Source organism: Myotis davidii, unplaced genomic scaffold (assembly GCF_000327345.1).
Source record: "Myotis davidii unplaced genomic scaffold, ASM32734v1 scaffold461, whole genome shotgun sequence".
NCBI lineage: Eukaryota > Metazoa > Chordata > Mammalia > Chiroptera > Vespertilionidae > Myotis > Myotis davidii.
The window spans coordinates 2765367-2777119 of NW_006295825.1; the positions used below are offsets into that span (position 1 = coordinate 2765367).

At 39.0% G+C, this 11753-nt stretch overlaps 1 protein-coding gene across 1 annotated transcript in view; it reads right to left on the reverse strand.

Moving 5' to 3' along the window:
- SNX1 (sorting nexin 1) overlaps nt 1–11753 on the reverse strand; it is a 42879-nt gene that overhangs the window by 14120 nt on the left and 17006 nt on the right. The window contains exons 2-4 of the mRNA XM_015568470.1: nt 7612–7720; nt 2660–2787; nt 2161–2227 (exon numbers count right to left, since the gene is read on the reverse strand). Of these exons, the coding sequence (XP_015423956.1) occupies nt 2161–2227; nt 2660–2787; nt 7612–7720 (304 nt within the window). The remainder of the gene's footprint in view (nt 1–2160; nt 2228–2659; nt 2788–7611; nt 7721–11753) is intronic.

Sequence of the window (11753 nt, forward strand, 5' to 3'; positions counted from 1 at the left end):
TTAAAAATTACTTTATACTGATTATTGCTGTTAGTTCTCTTCTAAACCATTCATACTGCTTTGCCTAATATCACTAAGGATACTTACCACTGATAAAAGGAAAAAGATATCTAGATTTACTTTATAGAAAAAGTCTTAAAATTTTCATTCATAGTCCAGTAGTCATAGTCAAATATCCAAAGGGTCAATCCCATAATCTACTGCCTTCAATTAATAAAAGTCTAAGTGCACATATACATAAAACACAGTAGCAGCCCTGGCCGGTTTGGCTCAGAGGATAGAGTGTCGGCCCCTGGACTGAAGGGTCCGGGGTTCAATTCTGGTCAAGGGTACATACTTTGATTGGAGGCTCAATTCCTGGCCCTGGTTGGGGTGCATGCGAGAGGCAACCAGTCTAGGTGTCCCTCTCACATCTATGTTTTTCTATTTGTCTCTCCCCGTCCCTTCCATTCTCTCTAAAAATCAATGGAAAAATATCCTCCAGTGAGGATTAACACACACAAAATACCCCACAGTAGCAAAGCAGGATCTTCAGACACTGCCTACATATCATCTGCTCTCACTGAGGAAATGTGTGAGGAAAGAGAAATACTTGCATGTATAGAAAACTCACAAGATATAGAAATGGGCTAGCAATACAGCAGTTTTAAATTTATGCTAATTTCCTAAATAATTTCAGAAAGTTGAAGATGGCATATGCAAATTACCAAGACTGAAAAAAAGCATGTCCTGATAGATGTAGGAAATGAGAACCTCATGGTGAGTAAACAGCTCACACCAATAAAAGGCGTTTCGATAAGATCGGGCTTTGAACATGAAAATGCTTTAAGCAGCTGGTTCTTGGCACCAACCTAAGACGATGAAGACTTATCCTCAAAAGTGACTTGTATTTATTTATTTTTAATATATTTTATTGATTTTTTACAGAAAGGAAAGGAGAGGGATAGAGAGTTAGAAACATCGATCAGCTGCCTCCTGCACGTTCCCTACTGGGGATGTGCCTGCAACCAAGGTACATGCCCTTGACTGGAATTGAACCTGGGACCCTTTAGTCCACAGGCCGACGCTCTATCCACTGAGCCAAACTGGTTAGGGCAGTGACTTGTATTTAAATAAATCTGATTCATATGATGTTTAAAAAAATGGGTTGAATTGTGTCCCCCTGAAAAAGATATACTGAAAGTCCTAAGTCCCAGTATCTCAGAGTGTGACCTTATTTGGAAATAGGTCTTTATAGAATTAATTGTGACCTAACAGGAAAGCTATGATTGGTCCTCAATTTCCTCTGTTGTTGGAAAGCGAAGTGTATAAGATGCTCATAAATATCTTACCAGTGTAACAGGCTAGGAAAATTAAAACTCAACATTTTAATGACCAATTGTTTTGGTATAAAGTCTAACTAGACATTATAAATTCCTATTTCTAATTCAGCACAGACAGAAGGTTGGAAATTATATTTTTCCACTTAACCAGAGGTTAGGAGGACAAGGCTCTGTATAGCATCTTCTGTAGGGATGTACCTGGAACAAGGAAAGTTGAGGCCTGTTGCTCTCTGCTCACTAATAGCTTTCACAAGCTTGGGGCATGGGGAGGTTATTCTAAAAATCCAACTTCTGCAAAAGTTAAGTATTGTGTTTCTTGAAAATTTAATTTCAATTTGACCAAGATTCAACCTGGGTCTTTTATTCTTTACCTAAAATAAAGAGATGCAGACCTCCCCACTTCATTAGGACAGCAAGAGGACATGATAAATGGTCTGTAACAAGAATTTCAAACTTCTTGAGGGAAAAACAAAGTCAGTATCCCCAAAGTATAGAATGTGTCATTTTGGGTGTTTAAATGGGATTTGTTATCTCAAAAGGAATAAAATGGTTTAGTTAACTCTGTGGGAGGAGATGTCTGGATTTTTAAAAGGGGATTAAAATAGTATTTGAAGTCTCTGATTTTTATGCCTAAAGCCAAGAAAAACCTAAGTAAAGTACTGGGTAACTTACATTTCTGGCCTTAGAAGCATAGTAAGGAGTATAATTTTATAGGAAAGATAACGAGGAAGTACTTTACAATGGCTAGTTCAGTTCTGGACTTGACTATCTAGAAATTAGCTAACTATACTTCCCACAGCCGCATCCTAACGTCATAAGGAGTCCCAAGTACACTCACCTATCTTCTCAGGATCAGTTATACCGACTGTCAAATCAAATTGGTCTTCCTGTTCTTCTTCCTCTAGCTTTTAAAGAGAAAACAATCATGAGGCTATAATAAAAAAGGCTATTAATTTTACCCTGTATTAATATTGTACCAATATAACATCAAGATTTATCCTTCTATGTATCAGTGTTCAGTTGTCCATTCCCAACAATACCAATGAACCAACTTCCACAATTTTAAGTTGGGAGGCTGTTCAAAGGTCTTTGTTACATTTATTATCTTAAAACCTTATTTTGATCATAATGAATAATTGCTAGATTTTGGAAAACTTGCCTCTGTCAGGCTAAGGAGGGAATGAAGAGATTATACTCTTGAATATGGGAGCTTCAGACACTAAATATTTACTCAGGGTTCATACTCAACTTCAAATGGCAACATAGTTCTAAACACACACACACACACACACACACACACACACACACACACACACACAAATAGCATAGATTCTCACCTCCTCATAGCTTTGCTGGGGCTTAGAAGAATTTGTGGCTTCCTGTGGAGGAAGAGATATGAGTGTTTTGGCTGGCACCTTCTTCTGATTATTCTGTGTGCTGTCCAGTGATAGCTCCACTGTGGCATCTGAAAATAGTTAATATTTTATAATGAAGATTAATAATGGGTCTTTAATGGTTAAACTTCAGTTCTATAGGCTGTGACAAGAACAAGAGCAACCACTCTCAATACTCAGAGGTCTCAGACTAAGAGTAAGAATCATGAAATTTTTACATGTATAAAAGGGGAAGATGGTAAGGGAAGTATTCTTCTAGCACAAGCTTAATAGAGCCACATCTCTCATTTCTAAATAGAACTACTTGGCTACCCCTTCTTACATAGAATTTAGGCAAGAGCCAGCTATCAAGCAAAAAGACCACACAGCCAAAGTAAGTATGCCAATTTATTTTACTCTTAGGAATATTCCTTTAAAATCTTATATGGATCCTATTTATTCTTTTTAAAACTCATATATGTTTTAATTGATTTTTTTTAGAGAGAGAGGAAAGGAGAGGGACACAGACACACACACACACGAAAGGAAAAACATCAACATGAGATCAGCTGCCTCTTGCATGCCCGCAACCCGGGCATGTGCCCTGACCAGGAATCCAAGTGGTGACCTTTTGGCGTATAGGATAATGCTCAACCAATTGAGCCACACCAGTCAGGGCCTATTTATTCTTGTTATAATTGTCGTAAAAGAAGAATAAGTTTGGTTACCTACATTATAAGCCAATATGATTGAAAAGGCACATATACTGACAGTAAAAAAATGATATCAAAGGAAGAGTAAGAAAAACTATAAACTAGAAAAAATGGACCCAAGATACAAACATACTAACACCTATGAAAAGGACTATTTGCCACACCTGATGATGGTACTGTTACTTTAGCACATTAAAAAAAAATGTTGATTTCTGAGAAAAGAAGGGAGAGGGAGAGAGAGAGATAGAAACATCAATGATGAGAGAGAATCATTGATTGGCTGCCATCTGCACATCCCCTAATGGGAATCAAGCCTACAACCCCAGGCATGTGTGCCCTGACTGGAATCAAACCCTGACCTCCTGGTTCAACCATGAGCCACACGGCCAGGCATTTTTAGCTCAATTTAAGAATTGTTCACCATTATAGTTATAGATCACCTTGCAAAGATTAAGTTATGTTTAATATATGTGGTCCAAGGAGGATAAAAAGACGTGTAATATCTAAAAACTAGAGGCCCAATGCACGAAATCTGTTCAAGGGGCTCGGCCTTCAAAGCCGTGGCGGCAGCCTCAGCTTAGTCTGGAAGGTCGTCCAGTCTAATTAGCATATTACACTTTTATTATTATAGATCTTTCTAATCAAAACAGTTTTACAAAATAGTGCTTAAGAGCTGCTTTTGTCTATCTGGGAAATTTCAGTTGAGCAGAACAACTCATTCTCCAAGTGACCTAGAGAGGATACTTTTAAAAGAGCATTATGCACCATTTCTAGTCATCAACATTTTTTAGGCCATTTTTTAAAAAAAGCAATTTTAACTCAGAGCAATGGAGCTAGGAGTTCAAAATCTAAACAGCTCAGATTTTTTTTTTCTTTTTAATAAAAAACAAAGTAAATATCCATTTGGGTTTGGCTTGAACACTAGGTATTCAATTTTAGCCCTTAGGGAATTCAAAGAAAGCGGTTTCTTTTTCTTTTCTAGACTTTCATTTGGAGCTAAAATGAAACCAGACACAGGGGTCTATAAGACGTAACCAAATACTAGATCAATGTCCTAATCATTAAATGTGAATCATGTCTACAAATAAAGTTGTCATACTGTTGGAATCCAGTCCCTATCAGGAAAAGAGTGGTAACATAATCTGATGCTGTGGGAGTACAAAACAAAACAGTATACATAAGAAGTTAGGATTCTTTGAAACAAGCAACCAGCTGAAGTATGTTTAAGATATTCACATCATGCAGGCCCCACACAAGTAATTAAGTTAACAAATGTGTTTGGAAATGAAACAGGAGGTGCTTCTTATTTAAAACCCTTGGCTTATTGGAGTGCTACTAAGAGCTCTTTGAAGAGCTGTGGCATTTTTATGGAAATTCATGTGACAAAGATGTCAAAACTTACATGCTTTTTTCTCTGTATTATTCCCCCCCCCCCCCGCTTTCTCTTTGTTTGTTTGTTTGTTTTGTTAATTCTCATCCAAGAATATTTCTTTCATTGATTTTTTTTAGAGAGAGAGGAAGGGAGGGGGAGAAACAGGGAGAGAGAGAGAGAGAGAGAGAGAGAGAGAGAGAGAGAGAGAGAGAGAGAGAGAGAGAGAGAGAGAGAGAGAGAGAGAGAGAGAGAGAGAGAGAGAGAGAGAGAGAGAGAGAGAGACATTGACGTGAGAGAGACACATCCATTGGTTGCCTCCCACACATGTTGGGTGCTGGGGATCAAGCCTGCAACTGAGGTACGTGCCCTTGACCAGAATCAAACCCGAGATCCTTCAGTCTGAAGGTTAACACTCTAACCACTGAGCCAAACTGGCTAGGGCTCTCCCCTGTACTCTTGATAAGAGTGATGGAAAAGCCTTTGGGCTCAATCACAGATACTCTGATCATCACTAAACTAATCATGTAGAAAATATAACTTAAATTTTCAGTCAATATCTAAAACATCTTGAGAAGTTACTCAAGTCCTAAACTAAATGTCTCACTGTAAGCATTCCTTTCTGTATTTTATGATTTTTTCTTAGTAGTGAGGTAGGTATTAGCTGCTTTTGAAAGTAGCAGGGGAATTAAGTAAATCAGAATCCTCATTAGTAATAAATATGTCCCTAATAAAGATCTTCTATATGTTCATGTAAATAAAATACAACCATTGGGGCTATCAGTTACATTAAGATTTCAGGTCTTCTTATAAGGAAAGATCATATAAATGTTAAGGTCCCAAAGATAGAAAAACCTTCTTTTCAACCTGTCATATATCTAAAAATAGTTCATTATTTTACATTTCTCTTCCAGAAACTGTATCCAAAAAATAATCACTCCCAGAATGATTAAATAGTGTGCACTTTAAGTTTCAGAGATGAAAGAAACTGGAAAATCTTCTAAATCTTTATAGATCTTCTTCTAACCTCTTCTTCCCTTTTGTCTTTTAAATTTCCTAGCAGAATTCTAATGTGAGTTTCCCAGAATCTTACCCTCGATGCTCTCATCTTGCCCCTTCCTCACTCTTTTCTCCTTTAAGGATCACATTCCCATGACAGCTTCAATCTCTACGAAGAGGTTCTTCCAGTTCTTCCCTCTTATCCCAGGGAGAGCGCCACAGTTCAAATCCCCCCTTGGGCACTTCCCTTTGCATTTCAGATTTAAATATCTAAAACTCTAACTCACTTTCCTCTCAAAAGCCAGTTTCTTCTTTGGAATATAGTTCTTCAACAGTACCATTTTCTTCTCAGTCCTTAGACTGAAACCTATAACTCTGTTTCAACCCTGATTTTTGGATACCTAGTATGTCCAATCACTAACACGAGAATTTGTTGATTTCTTTTTTGAAAAGTTTTTACCTTTCCCTTCCTATTTCCATCACCTTATTTTTGCTTTGTCATTTCATTCTGGAACTAATTTGTGAATGCCTTCTGAAATTTCTAATCTTTGTCCACTACAATCCATTTTATATAATAATTCCACTAGATCAGTCTTCCTAAAACATTATGTTGCCCATATTCAACACTGCCAATGGCTCTTAATTGGCCCTAGGATGAAAATTTAAAATCTTCAATATTAAGAAATCCCCATTCTATACCATTGTTTTTCAAACCGCAGATTGTGTCTCATTTGGTGAATTGTGAAATCAATCCAATGGGTTGCAAATGTCATTACAAGAGAAATAATAAAAAATTTCAGATTGTATTGAAAGTTGTAAGGAAAATTTAAAAAAACTTGTTTCAGATTTATATCTATATATATCTATATCTATATATATCTATATCTATATCTCTATCTATGTATCTATCTATCTATCTATCTATCTATACACACATATAAACCTAAGCGACTATTACGACCACTCAACTGGTCTCTATGACACGCACTGACCACCATGGGGCAGACGCTCAACGCAGGAGCTGCCCCCTGGTGGTCAGTGCACTCCCACAGCCAACCTCCTGCGGCAGGCCAACCTCCCATGGTCCCTCCCCCCAGTCGGCTGGGTGGTCAGTGTGCTCCCACAGCCAACCTCCTGCGGCTGGCCAACCTCCCGCAGTTCCTCCCCCCCAGGGTTGGCCCCCATCAGCCCCGATCGGGATTGGGCGAGATGGCCCCAATCACCTCTAGTAAGTATATATGTATGTAGATTTTAAAATATATTTTTATTGATTTCAGAGAGGAAGGGAGAAAGAGAGACAGAAACATCAATGTTCAGAGAGAACCACTGATCGGCTGCCTCTAGAATGCCCCCCACTGGGTATCGAGCCCACAACCAGGGCATGTGCCCTAACAGAGAATTGAGCTGTGACCCCTGGTTCATAGGTCAATGCTCAACCACTGAGCCATGCCAGCTGGGCAATAAGTATGTATTTTGGATGATGACAATAAAATATATTTCTTACTATGAGTCTTGGTCATAAAAGTCTAAAGCCACTGCTTTAGTCTGATCTCAGACCACTCTATGCTGCCATGCCTTAGTATGTCTATCATTCCTCTGGTCACATTTATATTACTGTTTAATAGTTTGTCTAACTGACACTCTTAAGAAACTATATATTTATGTTTTATTCCCTAAACCTGCAAAAATCTTAATGGCAGGGATTGCGTTTTATATATTTTGAATCCTTCACAATCCTAATTATGCAGATGTATTTTTTCTTAGAGGAAGGGGGAAGGTTACTTTAGCTCAGTAATTTAGAAGATCCCCAGTATAAGTGCTGAGTCCATACTTGCCTGCAAAGAGATCCTGTGGTTCTTGATCTTGTTCCTCATGGATTCCATTTTCTTTGGAGCCATTGCTGATAGGAAAGGAAGTAATTCTCTTTGGATACTGGGGCTTACTCTAAAAAAAAAAAAAAAGAGATACAGTGAATAAGACAGTACCATTAAAAACAAACCTATAAAGTGACTTTTGAATGGTTTTATTTTAGCAGAATATTTATTCTGGCCCTGGATGGGTAACTTAGTTGATTAGAGCATTGTCCTGATATCCCAAGGTTGCAGGTTTGATCCCTGGTCAAGGCACATACAAGAATCAACCAATCCTATATAATAAAAGTGTAATATGCAAATTGTCCCCTCAGGCTATCATTCGACCAGGAGTTCGGCCACTTGCTATGATGAGTGCTGACCACCAGGGGGCGATGCGGAACATAGTGGGTATTGGCGACATAGCACTGGCAGCAGTGCAGGCACTGCCAGCCCCAATGGGCCCCAATGAGAGTGGGACCCTGGTGGGATGGTGGAGCAGGTGAGTGGGTGGCACCAGGCCAAGGCGGGTATGAGCGGGGGCCTGATCACCCTGCCGATTGCCCTGCAGATGGCGACCAGTGGTGGCAGCAGGGTGCGGGGCCACTGCCCAGTTCCCAGGCGCTGAGGGAGCCAGGCGGGGGGCCTGGCTCTGATCAACTGCCCCGCAGGTGGGATGGTGGAGCAGGTGAGGGGGTGGCGCCAGGTCAAGGTGGGGTGCCAGGCGGGGCTGTGGAGCTGTGAGGCTGGAGGTGCGAGCTGGGACCGATCTCTGCAAGCCACCCTGAAGGACCCCACCCATGCGTGAATTCATGCACCTGGCCTCTAGTGAATACATAAATAAGAGAAACAAGAAATTGATGTTTTTCTCTCAATATATAAAATATATAAATAAATGTATATTTTTCTTTTTAAAGAAAAGAAAAATGCAGCCTGCAGACAAGTTCCATGCCTTCAAGTCTGTGGATCATTTGTTTTTTTGCTTTTTTAAAATTATATACATATTTTTAATTTTGTTGCTGTTGTTGTTAATCCTCACCTGAGGATATTTTTCCAATTGATTTTTAGAAAGAGTGGAAGGGAGACGGAGAGACAGAGGGAAACATCGATGTGAGAGAGACACATCAATTGGTTGCCTCCCACACACACCTTGACCGGAGAACCTGCAACCAAGGTACATGCTCTTGACCAGAATCAAACCTGGGACCTTTCAGTCCGCAGGCCAACTGAGCCAAACTGGCTAGGGCTGTGGGTTTGTTTCTTTAAAAATATATTTTTTTATTGATTTCAGAGAGGAAGGGAGAGGGAGAGCGAGAGATAGAAAGATCAATGATGAGAGAGAATCACTGAGTGGCTGCCTTCTACATGCTCCCTATTGGGGATTGAGCCCACAACCCGGGCATGGGCCCTTGACCAGAATCGAACCTGGGACCCTTCAGTCCGAAGGTCAACATTCTATCTACTGAGCCAAATCAACTAGAGCTCATTGGTTCTTTTTTTTTAAAAAAAATTTTTAATTCATTGGGATGACACTGATGAATAAAATTATATAGGTTTCAAGTGTACAGTTCAATGAAAATGACTTTTAATGCATCGTTCAGTTACTCCCACAGTTATTTAGGATAAGATAGGGGCACTAATCAGCCAGTTCAATAAGCAGCAAATCAATATTAGTGGTGTAAGTGCTGCCCACGTAATCATAGAGCTGAAATAAACAGATACATTTTAGAGTTAATTTCTAATACCATAACCTTGCTGAAATGCCCTATCCCAAAGCACATGATACTGATGCGGGTATGTGTATACAGAGATAATTTTCAAAAGAACCTGTCCAAGCGGATTTCTCGTTCTCAGTTGATAACCTTTATTCTTTCAAATGCTGATGGGGCACATTCTAGTGACAAGAACCCCACACTGGATCCAGTGGATTCCAGTATTTAAGCTCTGATCCTGCTTACTTTGTTGTCTTGGCTAAACTGTTAATTGGAACCCAGTTGTGTGAATATTACTGATCCCTCTGGAGAGACAAAAGAAGTTTTAACACTTTACACCTAATGCTGTTGTTAAAATAACTTATGTTTTCATCCTTAACTTACGTAGACACAATTTTCAACCATACCCATGTCAGAATAGGGGAATAAAAACCAGTCATGCTTAGCTTCGTGGGTACATAGTGAAAATACAGTCAGTCCATGCCCTTTATCAAAAGCTCAGTGATCAACCACAAACAAGTGTGGGGAGAGACCCAGACCAGTTACCAGAATAAACAAAGCTGGATTGTGTAGGACAGGAACAGAAAGCTGGGAATCTGGCTTCAAAAGCCATGGTGTGGTTTCGCAGGGTTTTGAAGTCAGACCCTAAGGCTAAATCAGTTAAGACCTGACTTTTAGAATCTTTTATGAAACATTTCCTTAACCAATCAGAGGGATTTAGTTCCTCAGAAACAGGCCATTTCTGACCCAAAAGAATAAAGTGAAATGATAGATCTATTGAGAACTCTGAATATGCCACGCAAACAGCTCCACCTCAATACTGGGACCACCCTTGGGGAAAGAAATTGTTACCAATATTTAGTTTTATATTAGCAAACAATGCCTCTACTGGAATTTTTCCTATGCAAATAAAATTTAATGAGCACTAAGTTGTGTATGCTTAAATGTTATACCAATTGTCAAGAGACTTCTAGCTGCTTCAATCTTAAAAAGCAGAGACACAGACAAGAAATAATAGAGCAAAAACAAAACCCACATTTCCCTTTTGCCTCATACACTGCCAATCACCTTCTTACATACACATTTTCTATAAATATTCTTGTTCTCTTGTACAGTAGAGGGATCTCATAGAAAGCCATCTGATTTTTTAAAATTGGGGTGACAATAGCTAATAAAATATAGGTTTCAGGGGTACAGTATAGGTTTCAGGGGTATAATATACATCATCTGTATGTTGTATCGTGTTTTCACCACCCCAAGTTTCCTTCCATCACCATTTATCCCCTCTTTACCCTCTCCTAAGCCCCCCACACCCCTCCGCTGGTAAATCCCTTCCCCTTTTTCTCCTAGCCCCCCCTTCCCGTCTGATTTCTTTTTAATCCAGTTCCCACTGATACCAGTCATCTGTAGATAGAAATCAAGGAGAGATTAAAACCTCAAGATACATTAAGGATGAATACATTTAAACATAAGTTATAGTAGCTCACTAGGGGCACTGAAGCAACAGAAGGGCACAGGTTGGAATTTAGCCATTTTAAAAAGCACTTAGAAGAACCCATTCCTGTGATATGGAGATGAGCAAAGCTAGCTTTCTATTTCTGATTTACCATCGAAACTTATAAGCTTAAAGACAAAGAACATTTTTTGGAGCCATGTGTCTATCTCTATACTACTACGAAAAGACAGAACCAGATGGATGGAATATGCAATGAAAACTAGAGCACAATTATCTGTCTTTCTCCCTCCATCAGACCATCTTTGAGCCCAAACCATAGCTGCTTGACTAGAACTGTGATGAAAACAGACTTGTGCACCCTTAAGAGCTAGGTAACAACTACCTGAGAACAGGAAACTGCTCCTCAGATATCCTCTGGGACTCCATTCCAAAAACCACTCAGGATTGAGTTCTAGATAAAGTTTTAGCTAACTGAAGATAGTTAGATGGATTACTATATTTGCTACCCTAATCTTTCCTCTGTAATTCTTCTATGTACTAATCTATGTATATAAAAGTTTGTATTCTGGTTTTGCCCCTACCATTTAAGCATTTTTCAAAGAACCAGCTCTTGGTTTAATTGATCTTTTGTATTATTATTATTTTTTGGTCTCTATGTAATTTATTTCTGCTCTGATCTTTATTTTTTCCTTCCTTGTACTTACTCTGGGCTTTTCTTGTTGTTCTCTTTCTAATTTTGTAGGTTGTAGGGTTAGGTAGTTTATTAATAATTTTTCTTGTTTTTGAGGTAGGCATGTTGTGCTATGAACTTCCCTCTCAGAATCGCTTTTGCTGTGTTGCATAGATTTTGGGTTGTTGTGTGTCCATTCTCATCTGTTTCCAGGAAGTTTTAATATTTCTTTCTTAATCTCATTGGTAGCTCATTCGTCCTATATAATAAAGAGATAATATGCAAATTG